General features: G+C 53.5%; 2 protein-coding genes across 6 annotated transcripts; both read right to left on the bottom strand.

Annotated features, from left to right (window-relative positions):
* Positions 1 to 100: 100 nt before the first annotated feature.
* Positions 101 to 5,565, bottom strand: LOC147209898 (putative Bax inhibitor 1). Of its 3 annotated transcripts, none has more exons than XM_086112433.1 (10): positions 5,429 to 5,565; positions 3,240 to 3,316; positions 3,060 to 3,168; positions 1,913 to 2,033; positions 1,778 to 1,826; positions 1,610 to 1,707; positions 1,307 to 1,386; positions 842 to 942; positions 681 to 756; positions 101 to 609 (listed from the first exon to the last, which is right to left on the bottom strand). In XM_086112433.1, exons 2-10 carry the CDS (start codon positions 3,293 to 3,295, stop codon positions 586 to 588), a joined length of 714 nt encoding a protein of 237 aa, XP_085968559.1. In that variant the 5' UTR covers positions 3,296 to 3,316; positions 5,429 to 5,565; the 3' UTR covers positions 101 to 585. The 3 variants fall into 3 exon arrangements, with proteins under 3 accessions (XP_085968559.1, XP_085968477.1, XP_085968396.1); XM_086112351.1 differs by lacking the exon at positions 5,429 to 5,565 and adding an exon at positions 4,966 to 5,127; XM_086112270.1 differs by lacking the exon at positions 5,429 to 5,565 and adding an exon at positions 4,536 to 4,722.
* A 462-nt stretch (positions 5,566 to 6,027) lies between these two features.
* ctdsp2 (CTD (carboxy-terminal domain, RNA polymerase II, polypeptide A) small phosphatase 2) lies at positions 6,028 to 15,462 on the bottom strand. Of its 3 annotated transcripts, none has more exons than XM_086112873.1 (7): positions 14,711 to 15,436; positions 12,848 to 13,023; positions 11,489 to 11,590; positions 11,059 to 11,115; positions 10,365 to 10,457; positions 9,784 to 9,969; positions 6,028 to 8,043 (listed from the first exon to the last, which is right to left on the bottom strand). In XM_086112873.1, exons 1-7 carry the CDS (start codon positions 14,769 to 14,771, stop codon positions 7,918 to 7,920), a joined length of 801 nt encoding a protein of 266 aa, XP_085968999.1. In that variant the 5' UTR covers positions 14,772 to 15,436; the 3' UTR covers positions 6,028 to 7,917. The 3 variants fall into 3 exon arrangements, with proteins under 3 accessions (XP_085968999.1, XP_085968917.1, XP_085969085.1); XM_086112791.1 differs by lacking the exon at positions 6,028 to 8,043 and adding an exon at positions 8,568 to 9,379 and having other exon boundaries at positions 14,711 to 15,462; XM_086112959.1 differs by lacking the exons at positions 6,028 to 8,043; positions 11,489 to 11,590; positions 12,848 to 13,023; positions 14,711 to 15,436 and adding exons at positions 8,568 to 9,379; positions 11,206 to 11,271.
* Positions 15,463 to 16,931: the final 1,469 nt, after the last annotated feature.

Below are 16,931 nucleotides of genomic sequence, written 5' to 3'. Positions count from 1 at the left end.
TCTTCAACGCGGCGCCGCTCAAATATTTGCCGCGGTCACGTTTGACTATCCAAATCGAAACGGGAAATTGCGGGTGCGCCGGAAATCTCTCGCCAAAGCGTTTGCCCCCAGGCGTGCTCTCCACTTTTATTCGGGTAAAACGTATCAAATGAATACATGAACAAAACTCTTCACAGTATGCGCTGGAAAAGGGAAGGTTAACTTCACTTCGTTTGGCAAACCATCCGACATCGGCGGAAGGGGAAAAGAAAAAGTCCGAGAGAATTCAAAGCGTGACTCGCGAGGACATCGGAGAAGGGCATCCAGTGTCAAAACCACACTCGGCTAAACATATGAGAAGAAAACGACAACAAAGGGTCGCGACTCGGGCGTCGTTAAGTGACACGAGCCGAGACTCCCCCCTACAGGCCGAGCGGCGGCCCACGCGGGCGTACAAACAATCACCCCTTGGAAATTAAACGGGAAAGAAAGATCAAAGCATTTGCCATCCCAGCGTCGGACGGCAACAAGTCGGCCGCAGAAATTCAATCCAAAGTAGCGAGCGGGCGGCGCGAACTGGCGGCACTCGCGCAAGCGCCCAGCGGTCTACTTCTTCTCCTTCTTCTTGTCCTGGAACAAGCAAAGAGCAGAGGCAAGATGAGGCCCCGGCGGACCCTCGGCGCGGCCTTTTACCGACGCACCTTGTCGCCCAGGGCGAGGATGACCATCAACTTGCGGAAGATGGTGAGGAAGTCCAGGAACAAGTCCACGCAGTGCCTGCGCGAGGCGACAGCGCACCAACGTTTACGACGGCAAGAAGTGTGTGTGTGTGTGGGGGGGGGGGCGCGGCGCCCTCGCTCACCAGACGTAGTCCTTGTCTCCGTTCTCCGCCTTCTCAATGATGAGCTGAGTGTCGAAGAGGACGAAGCCGCACATGACGAGCAGGCCCAGGTACATGTGAGCCTGCGGGGAGGGGACAAAGCAAAGGGGGTGTGGGAAGAGGAAGGAACGGAGGGCGTTCCAACCCGCGCGGCGGCGATTGAGGCAATGACGCGCCAGCGCCGACCAAAATGACTTGCTGTCAAAATCGGGCTTCGAGCGCCCACTTCAACGTGAGAAGCGGGCGGCAAAAATGGGAGCTATTGACTTTTGGGGGTGCGGCGGGGGAAACGGGCCCCTTTTCCAAAACGAGACGGGGTTCCCGCAGCGCTCTTGGCCTGGCTCGCGGGAAACGGCCACCGAGGGGCTCGTACGGGCCCAAATTCACAAACATGAAAGGTGAGGCGGACGCGAGAGCTCGCGGTTGAGAACCACGGCGGCGACTGACCTTGAAGAGCATCACGGACCCAAACAACATGTTGAGGAGCGACATCAGGAAGAGGATGGACACGCCGGACATCAGCGTGCCTGCCCGCCAGCGCCGCAAGGCCGTCACAAATCACACACACACACACACACACACAGATAAGGGTGATGGACTTCCCAAGTCCCGGGAGCTCTTTGCTTTTGACCGGCGAAAAAACGACCATGTATAGTAAGGCGTAAATGGTCATTGTTTGGTCTAAAAACGCCTTACTATACACGGTCGAGCCTTTGGTGCGCTGCCCGTTGGCAAATGAGGTCGGCTTACCTCCGAGGAACAGGTAGCTCCTGCGTTTGGCATAGAGGGCGCTGAGCGTGAAGCAAATGAAAATGACCGAGGTTCCCATGAAGGCTGTAACGATGATGCTAAACACAAACGGGGTACGAGCTCAGCGACCGCTTTACAAGACAAACAAATCATCCAAAAGCGGCTTACCCGGGGTTGACGGCGATGACAAAGTCCAGCGTGGGGCCGAGACCCGCGCCTAGAGGGAAGAGAGCGGACAAACGGCGGCCTGAGTTTGGTCTCGCTATCCGGAGGACAGAGCGGAGGCCTTTGGCGAGCGCAAACCGTTGAGGAAGGCGAATCCCGCCAGGATGGCCAGCCTCTTCTTCTCCGTGCTGGCGTCGTGCGGCGTCGCCGCCAGCCACACCATCATCGCCAGGGATGCCAGGGCAAACACCGCACCGCCCTGACAAACACGCCAGGCGTCATACGTCGTATGTCGCTCGCCGACCGCCGTCTTCCGCGTTCCATCGCAGCTGCCCCCCCCCCCCCCCCACTGACACCTTGTGTGCGACGTATGCTACATTTTGATCTCCAAATCCGCACGCTTCACAACGGCCGCGTACATCGACAATTTGCTTAACTAGAGTTTTACAACACAGAAGACTTTGGGGAGTGCGCAGTGTTGGGTTTTTTGTTTTGTTTTTAGCCGGCTGCTCTGCCGCTAGACCGCACGCTTCTCAACTTCAGCCGCTAGCATGTTTCAGAATTTCATTCAATACGGTGAGCGGAGAGGATGGCCGTCTTTCGCGGCGTTTGGCCTCCATAAATAATGACGGAGGTCCTTGAGTATCGTTTGAAATCAGGGCCCCAAATGCCACCACCCCAAAAGGCTTAAGGCGGGCGGGTCACATCAGCAGTCGGGTAATATTTCAAGCGGCTGAAATGTGCTCGATTGTTCGATAAATTAATTCGTTGTCGATTCATCTCTGGGGTGGGGGGGGGGGGTGCTTGGAATTGAAGCGAATTGAAACGGGGCGGGGCAATCGAAGCGAACGCCGTGGCGGGCAAAGGAGGCGACGGCTCCCGGTTGAGTTTCAAACTCGGCCTCAAGCAAATTGGCTTCTCTTCTTTCATCTCGGACTGCTTCAAACGGGGCCCGACGTGGGAATCGTGCTACTGGTCTCGCCGTTTTATGGGTTCCGTCGCATTCCCGTTCGATGCAAAATGTTCCGTCTGCGGCTGCCGTGAAAGGGCAAAGCGCATATTGTAGTGTTGCGCATTTCTTCCGATTGGGAATGCGGCTGTAACTTCCGGTTTGCAGATGCACCGCATCTTGCAACTTCCGAACCAAAACGCACAATCTGACCAGCTGCGCTTAGGCCATCGAGCTGGGGCATTTGCTTCTACCCTCCTCGTCATCATCATCGTCAAGCGCGCAACATGCAAGAATGCGCGTCGGGGCCGACCGAAGGGCCGCCGTTCAGAGTACCTGGAAGAGGCGCAAGACGACGTGCGTGTAGGCGCCGGCCGCGGCCAAGAACGTGCACGCCGCCAAGCTGGAGTAGACCTTCTTTAGGTGCGCCTGGGTGGAATGAGATCTGCGGGGGGCAAAGGCGCACGTCTGAGGAGCGCGGCGCCCATCGACAACAAGTCTGACGTGCCAACGTACATTTGGGAGAACTTGAAGAGAGCGTCCAAGTCGAGGTTGCGGTCAAACACGTTCATGGTGCGACGAGAAGATGAGATCTGGGGAAAGAGAAACCCATTACACGCCGCTCGCGATCCCTCGGGCCGAGGCGGTTCCGAAAAATGTCCGGTGAACTTTTGTCGAGATTTTGGAGGCGAGGGATCGTGAATGCCGCAACTGCGTTTGCCATCATTTGTCACGGAATGGGGAGAGAAAGTTGGCGGCTCTTGAGAAAAATCTCAGATATTAAGGTCTTACAAAAAGAAAAAGGGAAATCAAAGTACAATAAAAAGAAAACATTTATCGGTTGCCACTCCTTCATCCAAAAACAGGACATTTTATTCTCCTTTTTTTCTGTATTCTTTGGCCAAAAACCTGCATTGTCCATTAACGCTCAACATTTTCGACCGTTTTCCGTAGGCTGGCCTCGAGTGGAAAGGTTTTGTTTGCGCCGAAAGAACGGCGACACGTCCAAACGAGGCGGTTCGCATTTCATCGCCACGGGTTTTGTCGGATTAGATCTCTTTCGTTTTTGGGTGTGTCCGGTGTCGTGGGCGACGTCGCTTCCAACTCCTTTTTGCCGCGGGCTACGCCGTCGTTATGGTTTCCTTCAAAGGGCCGTCATGACTGTGAATCCAAAAACACGGATGATGGCCGTCTAACGCAAAAAGACAACAAAAAAGTCTTGAAATACGATCGCATTTATTTCAAAAGTCGGATTAGGAACCAAAAAATGGATGCGATCTCTCACCATCTTGAAAGGTGAGGACAGTTTTCAATTGTAGTATTTGAGCGAGAAACATCGAGTCAATGCACATCATTTGCTTTCGCGGGCCAAATAAAATGAGCGGCACCCATGTTCTACCGTGTAAATGATTACTTCTCAAAGTTGTCAATTCATTTGATCATGGATTATTTGATTCATCGTTTGCCGCGCCTCCGCGCGTTTTGAAATTGAGCTTTTGACAATCGCCGAAATACGAAAATAATTAAAGAAAATAGCCGGGAAAAGAAAAATCTCAAAGACATCAACACAATGTGCGCCGCCATTTTGAAAAGGAGTGGGAAGAAGTACAAACTCCTGCCCGACACTCCAGCATTACCCAAAAGAAATGATCCATCAACAAGTGCGATCCAAAATAGAACGTCGTGTTATTTTAGTCCAGGAACCTAACACGTAAACGCGTTGTTTGTTGTCGGCTTTTGTTTCAAACTGCCCGACGTGGTGAGTTCTGGAAGTCAAATGTATTTGTTGATATACTCCGTGTCACTCCCTACTGTGAGAAACGTTCCTTTCGTTTTTCGCTCGGCTTCCAAAAGAATGTCTTTGTCGATGCTGATTCTTGTTCGTCGGCAGCACACAAGACACAACGAGCCAGAGCAGATGCGTCCGTTCGCCCGTCGACTTGATATATTAGCAAAACTCGCACGAACGTCGCCCCCAACGCCGGACCCGTGTCGAGTCGCTTTCGCGAACAAAATTGTGTGTGTTACGTACAACAAAAAAAAAGTATTTGAAACGTGGCGAGTACCGTTTGGTTGTTTGGATTGTCGCTCGCCCGCTACGCGTTCATAGCCCGCCAAGCTAAGGTCGGCAAGCGAGGCCACAAATTCCAACATTTCGACAATTAACTCGAAAATACCAAACGTCAGGTCATCCGTGCAATATTTCGAGGTTTCCCGAGGGCACGGTGTGCGCGTCTTTCACCTGGCCTGTGCTCCTGAGGTCCCGAGTTGGCTTTGTGGCCCTTTCGCGGAATCGTTTCCTCTCTCCGTTTCGCTTTGAGTCGCGTCTGGAAAGCTAGGACGTGTCACGCAAACGCAAGCGCACGCGCTGCAGCGGCGTCACTGCGGAAACGCCCAGAGACGCGCACGCCACTTTTGCACTATGCCTTTTTGACCCATGGTTGTTTTAGTCACTCCAAATTTGAACACTCAACCAAAATACATTTTAGGGTGCGTGTACTATTTGGACTGTACAAATGGGACGAAATAGAGGTTGAGCTATATGTTATTAAGCTTTTCTTAATGTTGGCAAAGTTTCAGATTTACCGCGTGAAGTTTGCGACCTACACATTCGATTGGGACAAGAAGACTGCAAATTAGCTATGATCCTGTTCCGGGTCCTCGGGCAGCAATTTATATGAAGGAAAGAATTTTCGACCGCTCACCTATCATATGCAGGGTCACCGATATAGTCTGTACGCATTCCACATTGTATGTTGTTCGCATGATGAAGCTAAGAATAAAAATCAAAAATGAAGTACATCACTTCCGGAAAGTTAAAGGGGGAGAGGGGGATACGACGAGTTGGTCATTACGACGACGACGTCGTCATTGATTTATACACAGTGGGGCATAAGGAAAAAAGGCGAATCTATCAAAGGCGTCGATAAGATCACCAAAGTCTAAAAAGTACATGTACTCCCCCGCCCGTTCGCGACCAAGCGTTCGCCTTCGGCCACCTAAAATGGCCGCCGCCGCTTTGTACAAGTGACGTCACTTCATTCCAATTCTGCTCGTCGACCTCCGAACTTCAGAATTAAGAACAGCAGTTATTCAACCCTCGGTCACGCCGGATCTTTGGGAGAAGAGTAGAAAGTCACAATTTTGTCACGCTTTGCTGTAACAGAATACGTGATGATACAAACCTTAACAGCTGATTCAAACACAGCGTTGAGTGTAAACTCTGAGTTTAAAGCCTTTTCAGCCAAATGATGTTCGATCAATGCGAGGGGGAAAGTAGTACAAAAATACTCGAGTACACTACTCCAGGAAAACTAGAACCCATTTTTATTTCAATTAAAAATTGTTAGCACCTTGTCTTGAAAAGCTCTGATAAGATATAGGAAACAAAACAAAGACGACCGGTGGAAAATGTTAACACATACCTTGGATCGTCACATCTGGTATACTTAGCTTTTTTTTTAAAATTAGTTAACATGGGGGGGGGGGGGGCAGAATTGTATTCGGTGTTCAACAGAACAGAAAACACCCCAGGAAACTCAGCCAAAAATGTGAACTGCTCACTTTGGATGTGTTCTCGCTCTTTCGGCACAAACAAAACCTTTCCATCCAAGGCCAGCCTTAAAGTTGGCAAATGGAAAACAGTTCAAAATGTTGAGCATGAAAACTTGCTCTTGACAGTGCGATTCCTCACTCATGCCCAGCATGACATGCGTTCAAGTGTTGAAGCCATCAAATCTCTTTCAGGCACAACACTTTTATTGCTCCAAATTGCAAAAGGCACACCTGACTCTCTCGATCAGGATTGTTTGTCAATATCTAAAAAAATAATAATAAATTCAGTCGGAAAGCTTGACCGAATGTGTGGCGTATGTACTGTATGTGCCAGCGTGTTCCAGTGTGTCAGCTGCCTAGCTGCCTACAGACTCTTCACGAGTATGATTTTGTCCTCCTTGCTCAATCTGAAAGCTACATATTGCCACCTTCTTAAAATAATGGCCTCCGTCATTTTTTTCCCCCTCCGGAAAACACATTGAGGAAAAACCACACACACACAAACAAATACTGATGATATTTCTGAACTTCATTTCAGGGGTAGAACAGAATGATGGATGCGACTAAAGATTTCACCGGTTTTAACAGGAGGTGGCCAGCACCGTGAGAGCAGGTTGAAGGCAATTCTTTTTTTTTTTGGTCTAGAGCTTTAAATATGACTCAGGCCACTATTTTAAGAGGGTCCCAAGATGAAATCCAATCAAAACAATCAAAGACTGACATTTTGAAAAATATCAATCGAGAACCGTACACATTAAGACTCCATTCATACTGAAAGTCAATTCTGATCGGTTCAGGCCCAATGTGACACGTATCCGACTTGTTTGGTTTTTTTGGTCAATGGGAACAGCACAATTGCAATTTAGCGTTTCCAATCCGGTACGCGGATATTAATGGGCCAACGTGACGGCAGTCTGGACGTTGTCATCCGACCCGTATGTCATCAAAATCCAAGAGAGGATTGTGGATTTTGCACAAACATCCTTGAAATCGCCGCAAACGTGTCCGGACTGAGAGCGATGTGATGGAAGCGCACCGCGCCACATGACGTTGAGGTTTGTGCGAACGCACGCCGCTTCACCGATGCATTTCATTCACGTTACAAGTCGCATTTGCTTTGTAATGTGAACCGCTCCACAAATGGATCGGATTTAGGGGGGGGGGGGGGGGAGAGAACAAAATCCCGCAGTGTGACCTTTTCTTTGTTTTGTTGCTTATTTAAAAGGCCAACGCTGACTTCCAGTTCGACGAAATGCCGACAGAAGCGGCTTGCATAGAGGAACTAGTTTCAAATTGGATTTCCATAGAAAACAACAAACGGTGTATAAAACCCGGTAGTGATTTCAAAAAAAGCCCCCAGCGGTTCCTTCAAGGCACTCGATAAAAAGGACGTTGAACAGTCAAATGAGGGCATGCCAGCAAGCGTTTTGGCACGAGAACAATTGGCATACTTGGCTGAATAGGAGCGACGGCGGCGCTCTGGTGGCGATTGGGAAGATTTGGAACCGTTCTTGCCGCAATCACAAAAGCCAAGCAAGCGTCATCGGGCTTTGGAACGTCTCGAAGCCCTCGCGGGCGACGACGAGTTGAACAGCTCCCGTTTCAATGCGCGACATGCGGCGGAAGGCGGAAAGGTCCCTTAATGGCCGCGAAGCTGGTCCAGCTGGGTGTAGACGTTCTCCGCCCGGCTGAGTTCTTCAAACACGGGTAAAAGGTTGAGGAGTTCGGCGTCATCCACGTCGTCGAACCACGACAGCACGGGCACCTGAGGACCACGCACACGCACGTCACCAAGAGCGGCGGCCCGGACGGGAAAGACGGCCGCGCGGATCTGTCGGACAAAGTCGCGTGGGACCTCAATTCATAGTACGCGGTGGCAGTCGCTCAAATCAACGTCCCTAAGCACTGGGGGGGGGGGGGGGGGTCTCCTGGAGCGCCAGCAGCATCCGTTTAAAACGGTACACATGAGCTACAGCACCATAAAGTGATGCTTCTGCACTTAACCCACTCCAAAAGCGCGTGACTGCCTCCTTGCGTCAGGTCTCCCACTAAGGTCGGCAGTGATGACCTTCTGCAAACTCAGTCTTGTCTCGTATGTTCACGTTAGGGTCCACGGCGGCTGGTTGGGCACCCCTCCTCTCAAGCGCAATTTGTTGCTTATTTGGACCATTTTTCATTGTACAGTGAAACTCCTCTAAAACGAAATCATGTTTGGAGCAAGAAATGTTTCACAACAGGGGGTTTTTCACTCTAGCAAATTTGATCTCAGATGTAAACGCACACACAATCGTATGTGTACTCTTTATTTTATTCCAATAGTGCATAAGTATGAGCACACGGTTATTTGACACTTCATATTGTCAGTGTAGAAAGAAAAAAGGGAAAGAAATTGTGAAAATTACGGTCAGCGTTCACTTTCACTTCCATCAATTTCTTGGATAATGTCTTTTATCTTGCTTGCTCAGTCTTTCATTTTGATCACTTTTAGCCTCTCTGCCAGAGTCAGAGCGCTTCTCGTCTTAGCTGCTTGACATCCAAAGGTCCGTTTTGTAGCCATTTTAGCAATGCAACGTTCATGCTGCGTCTGAATCGAACAATAACAGATACGTCCTGGACCCGGTGGCTTTTCTTTCCACCATCTCACTGTCTCTAACTCGACCTCCCCTCGATCGCCACCCAAGCCGGCGTTGCTCAGCTGATGTCATGCAATGAACTTTTAAGCCAGCCACGGGACGCTTTGTAGTCCTCGATGGCCATAGTTAGCGCGATGGAACTCGCCTTCTCTCTCATTAGCGCTGCGGTTAGCGGAAGGTTTTTAGCACGATAACAAGTAAAGCATTCGAGGAAACGTTCGTTGATTTGAATCTCCGTCGAGCCATAAGCAATTTACTCCGAGCGGCTAATCGGACGCGTTCCACTCTATTTTCCACGAATCCACACACATAGACAGTGAGGTCCCTCTTGGCCAATCGGAGGCCAGGATGATGCTGGGTCAGCCAACGGCAGAGCAGCTCCGAGTATGTTGCGTTCAGGAAACTCGCAGCTGTGTAGACCAGTGTGGTGGTTGCCGTTGCCGTTTCCGAATGAAGCAGTAGAAGTCGCTGTTGAATTAGACTTTGTTGTAATGAATCTGTTCGCGAGGCTAGAGCAGAGAAAATGATTTCGTAAAACGCAACAGGGGTTTTTTTTCGTCGTATGGGGGGCAGGAGAATGGGAATGGTGTTAATGCATGAAGATTTTTTCACATTTTCGCCCATGTGGGTTTCGTTCTAGAGGAGTTTCACTGTATGCAAATAAATGGGCACGTTTGGTGGTCATGTTCCGAGTAAGTTATGGAAGGGGCGAGGGAAAGGTCCGTTTTACTCAAACGAACCGGAAATATGAACATCAGAAAAACTCCACATTTTGCCGGGCTGGTGACGGTTCCCATATCCTTTTTGTTCCTGAAAGCAAAGCGACTGGCGGCGCCACGTCAACGGGAAGCGGGCTTGAACCGTGAACTCACAGCATTGTTGGGGTGAAAGATGTAGGACGCGGGAGAATTGTCCAAGATGAGCGTCTTGCGAAGGTCTCGGCCCAGCACGCTCAAATCTTTCACGTAGCAGCCTTGGTGGAAGACGCACGACTCCCGGAAGAGGCGGGCCCGGAACACGCTGTACCGGTCCAGCAGATCCGTCACGGGGTCGGCGTACTGGCGGAGAAGAAGCCACAAGGCGCGGTGAGGGACGTCGCGCCCGAGTCAGCGTTAGCCGCAGACGAGAGAGACTTCACATTTGTGGAGAGTTAAGCGCGCCAAAGCTAGCGGCCGCTTCAAGTCAACCGAGTTTTGAGGGCCGCTCGCTGAAATCGCCCTGACCGCCGCTTGAGTTTTCAACCACCTGGACTGGGCGGGGCGGGGCGGGGCGCAACCTTTTTCATTTGGTTGGCACTTTCATGGATGAATGTGACTAAACTAATCAAGTCCGACTAACTTGAGCCAAGCGTACGCTGCCATTTAACGGAGCCATTCCGTTGCATATCGTGTCGCGAGCGCACTCCGGCCAATGAGGCTGGCGATCTGAAGGTGACGCGTCTGCCGCCCGGTACCTTGGCCAAACTGGCGGTGAACAGCACGCACTCAAACAGCTCTCCCATTCGCCGCAGGAACTCGTCGACGTACGGCCTCTTGAGCACGTACACCTGCCGACGCGTCGGGGAAAAAACAAAAGCAAATGCATCACTTCTTTCCACCGCTCCTTTGCGGCCGATCCGCGAGTGAAGCTTTGGAAGCGAAAGATGGCGGTTCGGGTGCCGCCGCGCGTGCGGAAGTCTCCGTGGCGTCGTTTGACTCGGGACGTTGCGCCTCGCGAGCCTGCCTGCGTGCGTGTGTATCATTTGAGCGATCGCTCGGTCTTGAAAAAGTACCTGCAAAGCGCTTTCAGGAAGAACAAATATTGGCATCAGCCTTCTTTAAAATAAAATTTTAAAAAAACAAGTCCCAACCGTGACCCTCATGAGGAGAAGCGCTCCGGAAAAGGGGAAGCCCCGGTCAGCCGCCAACGGCCCCTTCCTGAAACAAGTAATCGAGAACAGGCCGGGCCGGCGTAAAGCAGCCTATCCTGGATTACTTGAAGCAGGCGGAGGCCCGCACCGGGCCGCGCCTCGGCGGCACCACCTTCCGCCGCCGACCCGCTGGCCGTCCGGCGCCAAGCCGCTCGGCTCCCTTCCCGCCGTCCGGCCGGCAGGGGGCTCCGCCGCGCGCCTTCTGCAAATTCGTCTGCGCGCCCAGGCGGCCGCTTACCTGGTGCGTGGTCCCCTCGATCTCCACGGGCACGATGAAGTCCGCGTTGCTGATCGGCTGCGGTGGAAACAGAGAGGGCAGACGTTCGCTTAGCGCGTGCGCCGGGGCTCCGCGCTCGCGCATGACCTTACGTAAGCCATCGCTTACGTGCCGTAACTGCCGCTGCCGGAAATATTTGACTCCAGGCCGCACGCGCATACATAGTCATTCGAGAAACGCTCTTTGGGTTTTGCGAGAGAAGATGATGGGGGGGGGGGGGGGGGGGGACCTGATAAACATCTGATTTGCATTTTCCTTGGGGGGGGGGGAAAATGAATAAACGTCAAAATATTGAAACAAAAGTCAAAAATATGAACATGCGAATGGGCGGTGGGCGAAGCGCACGCGTGCGGGAGAACAAAAGGAAGGGCCGGTCAGCGGGGGGGCCCACCTTGAAGGAGCTGTGCACCAGCGTCTCGTCCAGATCGATGACCGCGCAGATCTTGCCTCGGTCGCGGGCGGTCACCCGGGGCAGGAGGCCGGCGTCGCACAACTGACGACACACGGACAGCTCTCAGCCAATCGGACGCCGGCGCGCGTTCCAAACAACGACGGCGTTCAATGAAACCAATCGCGGCACACAAAATGAACACGGCAACACCTGCGCAGGCGGCACTGACGACGACCTTTGACGTCGAGTACGGGGCCGTGCAATGGCACCGCGCAGCACACAAATGGCCCCCGGGCCTCACGTTTGATTGAAACGGGCTGACTTTGATTCACTAACGAGTATGACACCACTAGAGTACCCGTTTTTTCTCCCAATCACAAGAATTATTTGTCATGGGACAAAAGTAAGAAAAAAAACCCCAAACGTGACAGTTGAAACACCCGAAATGTTTTTTTCTCAATTGGATGAGCGCCGCCATTTCTGCCTGGCACAGCCGACTCGAGTCCTTGACCGCGCCTCGTTGCACATTGTCATTTTTGATCGAAGGCGGCCCCCGTGCGCTCAACGTGACTCCGACCGCCACCCAAAACGCACCGCCCAACGGATGCTTTGTGTTTTTCAGAGAAACCCATCATCGACCGAGTCGATCGTCGAACAGATCGATTTAAAAGGGATTCAACTTCAGGGAATCGGACAGATCGATTGAAATAAAACACACCCACACAACAACACTGACAAATTGTTGGACAAAAAGCGAGCTTTTGTCCCCCGGGCCTTTCAGTGACCTTGACAAAAACTTGAGGGTGCCAGCCATGAGTTCAAGTTTTCCTTGAACTTCCTCAGACACTCTTTGGGAGAGTTAGAAAACCGACATCTGGATTGTCCAAGACACACACACACACACACACACACGCGCAAACGTTCCCACAACTTGAACATTTAACACACGCAAATGTGAAAGTCTATTTGAGACGGTTCAAGGTATCCAAGGCCAAGTTTTGCAATTTGACCTTTTCAGATGCGTTCCTTTGACCCGCAAAGTTCTCCGGGCCACCGCTGACATTCGGAGCTGATTTTCATTTGCAGGTCAAGGGAAGAGAGCGCGGCAGGCGTCGAAATTTGCAAAAATAGCAAAGTTGAGGCCACGTGAGCGCAATTGACTGGCAAGCATTTATGGCCATCACGTGGGCGACACGGGAATCGTTTCTCCGACGTGAACTATTCTCGGGTTAACGTCCGGCGCGCGTGGAGGGCGACGCCTTTCTCGGGCTAAAGAAGGAGCCGTGCTACGCCCGCGTGTCGCCCGACACGTTCAAGATCCGACGGGCGAGAGTGTTTCTCGTCCCATTTGGAAGTTACCTTGGCGAGCGCCCCATTTTCCTGCGCCTCCAGCAAGGCCCGCTGGGAAGGCGGCGGCGGCGGCGGCGGCGGCGGCGGCGGCTGTTTGGGCCCATCCGGAGCTCGCAGGCAGCAGAAGAGCGCTTTGAAGAGGTTACAACTCCGAGGCTGCTTCAGGGCCGAGCGGCTCACCTGGCCTGCCGCGCAAAACACACACAGACGCTCAGCCGGCGTTCGCGTCGTCCTTTGCTCACAGCGAGTTGGACAAAAACGTCAACCACCTCGCACGCGCCCCCCACGTTTTTCTTCATCGCCGCACGCGGTTGCTTTTTGTCTTTCTACGGACAGCCCAGGAAACCAAGAAAGACTCCAGCCAGCGAGCTTCCTTCTAGATGCGGGCAGGCGGACAAAGACCAATCCCAAGATAGACGCTCACTTGATGAATTTTCACCAAGAGACGCCCGCTTTGACTTTGGGACACATTGACCCCCCCCCCCCCCTCCCCGCTAAAACAGGAGGTCACTTCAAGATTTGAAAGCAAATCTTCAAATGCACAGAGAGCCGGTGGAGGGAGGCCAGAGGTGGACTTGGGTGCTCCCTCTGACCAGCAACAAACAGCAAGGCAACATCGTCGGCCGTCGTTTTGGCAGAATCGATGAACGCCGCGATGATTTGTCCAACTGGTCGTGCGTCTCGGCGTGTGCGTAGCTCGCCAGATCGATCGATAGCCCGATAGATCCGTAGATCCTTGCGACTTTTGCAAAGAGGAGCGGTCTGCGGCCCGCGCGAAATCCGCCGCTGGAAATGGCCGGCGCGGGTTACATAATCGCGCGGGCAGGGCGGGAAAACGCACGCTGGCTTGGCGGCGCTACCTTCCGCTGACAGAAAAACATTCCGAGGCCGGACCGTCCCTCGGTCACACCTCGGCGCGCTACGCGGCTCGGAGTTTTGTTTGGCCGACCGGCCGAAAGTCACAAGGACGCGGGGCGCGCCTGCGACCTGCAGCCTGCCGTCGAGCTTCCCGGGAAGAGGAACGGGCCAAAAGTGCACCGGCGCGGCTCGCAAAGTCCAAACGCGGCACTATCGAGACGTACCGCGCTGTCGCCCGCTCGAAGACACAAACAACATTTGTTGATTCGCACACCCAAACAAAAGCCCCTCGAGGCCCCCCCCCCCCCCCCCTCACAAGCAGGCGGATTTTTTTTTTCTCCAATTGACGATTTGGGACGTGATCCAATCTCCAAAAGCAAGCTTCATTGATTAATAGTATATTTTATTTTTTGGGCGTGTGCGGGTAGGGCCCGGGGTGGCGGAGGGAGGGGGGGCGGGAGGGGTTGCAGCATTCCGCTGTCAGCGCCCCCCCCCCCCCCCGCCGTACACATTCTCCAGTGCAACAGCGAGATTATTTACGGTGTGTGTTGGCGTTATGCAAACACAGAAAAAAAACAAGCACCCCCGCCCCCACCCCCAGAATGCGACTCAAACTGCCGAGCGGAGTTCGAAAAGGGGAGCGAAGCGAGCGAGCATGTTGTTGTCGCGCACTCGCGCGCGAGTGGCAAAAGCAAAACCGAGGGCCGCTCTCCCAAACGAGCTGCGACCGGACACTCGCCAAGGCCCCGACGGCTTTTGTTTCTTGCTCGGCAAACTCCAGCGGCGACGTTTTCCGTTTGAGAGCTCAAGTTCCGAGTTGACTCGAAATGCGACGCCGAGCGTCCTTTTGGTCGTCTCCATTAAACGTTACTCGGGCCGCTCGGAGCGACTTGAAATCGAAGCGCCGCTCGTTGTTTGTTTTTCAAGCGTCAAACGAACGCGGCCCGATTCAAAGTGGCGGGACGGCAGCAGCCGAGAAGCGCGCCCTCCCCGACGCGTCCCGAGGCGACTCACCTGCTTTGGGCGACACTTGGACGTCTTCTTTGTGCACTTGGGTGATAACCGAACTTTCCATCGGACAATCGCGGAGCCCTGAAAATCCTCAATTCCTGTCCTGTCCCCGGCCACTGACGGGTACCCCTCATTGGCTTCCGTCTTGACGGTCCCGACCCAGCCGATGGTTCGCCGAGAACGCCCGTCACTGGCGCCTTTCGCGTGCCCTCCCGCGTGGCTCGGCTGCTCTCTTTCTGTCTTTCTTCCCCGACGCCTGTACTTTTTTTCTTTTTAGTTCGCACCCAAATAAATAAATAAATAAATGAAATGTTTTTTAAAAAGCGGGCTGAGCCCGGAACCGCTACCCGGGCACGGCTTTTCGACGGCGATAAGAAGGAGCCAGTGGGCGGGGTTGCGGGGGGTGGGGTGGGTGGAGGGGTCCTTCCTTGGCTTCCCGCGGCCGTCGAGTCGTCACCTTTGCAGCAGCGGCGGCGGCGGCGTCAACATGGAGTAGAATCCAGCGGGCGCGAGCGAGCCGACGAGGAAAACAAGCGAGGAAATGGGGCAAGCCCGGTCGGTTTCAAGCTCCCCCCTTACTACACATAAACAACCTCGGCCGGACGCGCTCGGAAGGCTCTCAAAGCGGCAGCCGCTCGAGGCTACACCTTGCCCCCGCGCGAAAATACTCCACCGCGGCCCCAAAGGACATAAATACGACTTTTGTCAAATAGCCCGCGCGTTGTTTTTCTCCAGTTGGCGCTCGGCGGGTGCCCTGAAACCGGCCACCTTTTCTGATTGGCAGAGCCGCGGAGAGGGGGCGTGGTCGAGGCATTCCTCCCAGGCCCGCACGCGTCACATTCCAGCCCCACGAAGAGCCGCTGTCATTTGCTAACTCGATCGTTACGTCCGAAAAGAAACAACGAACAAACGACGATCGAGCCTCTTCCGTGCATCATCTTACAAATAATCTGTCCGTCGGTCGGCCTACGGTATTGATACTGAAAATTGGCCATTGTTGCGCGTTTGGGGACGGAATGTCGGGTGTCGCATGAACATCGCTCAGGTCATAAAAGAGCCTGTGAAATGTAGGATGCGACGCTGATTGGGTGTGAGAATGGGCTGCCACCTTGATCGGTGTCAATTCCAAGTTGAAACAACGCCTTTGCGTTCCCTCCTCAAACGCAGAGGATCTCACCTCATCCCGCCGTGCCAGACTGGATTCGGTAGCTCCACGGAAAACCATCCATCCATCCATCCATCCATCCATCCATTTTCAGAAGCGCTCGATCCTCACTAGGGTCGCGGGGGGTGCCGGAGCCTATCCCGGCCGTCTTCGGGCGGTAGGCGGGGGACACCCTGAATCGGTTGCCAGCCAATCGCAGGGCACACACAGACAGACAAACAACCATCCGCGCCCACACTCGCACCTAGGGACAATTGAGAGCGTCCAATCAGCCTGCCGTGCATGTTTTTTGGAACGTGGGAGGAAACCGGAGCACCCGGAGAAAACCCACGCGGGCCCGGGGAGAACATGCAAACTCCACGCAGGGAGGCCGGAGCCGGAATCCAACCCGGTACCCCTGCGCTGTGAAGCCGACGTGCTAACCGCTGGCCTACCGGGCCGCCCCATGGAAAACTGCGCAGTCAAAACCTCCAGCGGACACTCGATTTAACAACAGAACCCGCGCAGCTAAGCGGGAGTGCCGTGAAGCCGAACGAAAGTGAGGAAAACGGACAAGTTGCGGCTCTCTTATGAAATTTGGACAAAACGCTGCCGTTTTTCTTCGAGGCCAAAAGACAACATTTATCAAACCCAATTCGGGCTCGTCGTCCAAACCCGCGTGTACAATTGAAAAGTAGTGATTCGGTACCGAAACCCCATCGGCCTATTTGCACGGACTCTCGACCCGAAATGTGCAACAGACCCCCCCCCCCCCCCTTCGGTTTTTCGTTGAGAAGGCTTCTACAGCTCGGACTCTCGTTTCAAAAGCAACATTTGACCCCCCCCCCCCCCCCCCCGCCCCCCCTTCCTGTCCCGTGTTCGGCTGTGTCCTTGACCTTTTTACAAGAGGCCGTTTGCCGGACGAAGCCCATCTGGCTCCGCTCGCGCCTCCGTTCCTGCGCGTTTCTTACGGAGGTTCGAGTCGCGGTACGTCGGTCTCGGCCATGATCGAGAGCGGTCCGTCTTCTGGTGCGCTTCCCCAACAATTGAAACGTGCCGTGGCGCAACCCCGGCTCAAGA

Source organism: Hippocampus guttulatus, chromosome 1 (assembly GCF_054856545.1).
Source record: "Hippocampus guttulatus isolate MCC_2025c chromosome 1, RoL_Hgut_1.0, whole genome shotgun sequence".
NCBI classification, from domain to species: domain Eukaryota; kingdom Metazoa; phylum Chordata; class Actinopteri; order Syngnathiformes; family Syngnathidae; genus Hippocampus; species Hippocampus guttulatus.
The sequence above is the reverse complement of the archived record's forward strand: the minus strand, read 5'-3'. Positions and strand labels throughout refer to the sequence as shown.

Bases quoted from the DNA above. Each gene is read 5' to 3' on its own strand.
- LOC147209898 (XM_086112433.1), bottom strand. From the start codon at position 3,295: ATGAACGTGTTTGACCGCAACCTCGACTTGGACGCTCTCTTCAAGTTC. The intron at 757-841 runs GTGAGCGAGGGC...CGCCTCGCGCAG, and splicing joins GGAGACAAGGACTACGTCTG to GCACTGCGTGGACTTGTTCC. The intron at 610-680 runs GTGCGTCGGTAA...TGCTTGTTCCAG, and splicing joins TCCTCGCCCTGGGCGACAAG to GACAAGAAGAAGGAGAAGAA.
- ctdsp2 (XM_086112791.1), bottom strand. From the start codon at position 14,771: ATGGAAAGTTCGGTTATCACCCAAGTGCACAAAGAAGACGTCCAAGTG. The intron at 10,458-11,058 runs GTAAGCGGCCGC...ACGCGTCGGCAG, and splicing joins TCGAGGGGACCACGCACCAG to GTGTACGTGCTCAAGAGGCC. The intron at 9,970-10,364 runs GTACCGGGCGGC...CTTCTCCGCCAG, and splicing joins TCACCGCCAGTTTGGCCAAG to TACGCCGACCCCGTGACGGA.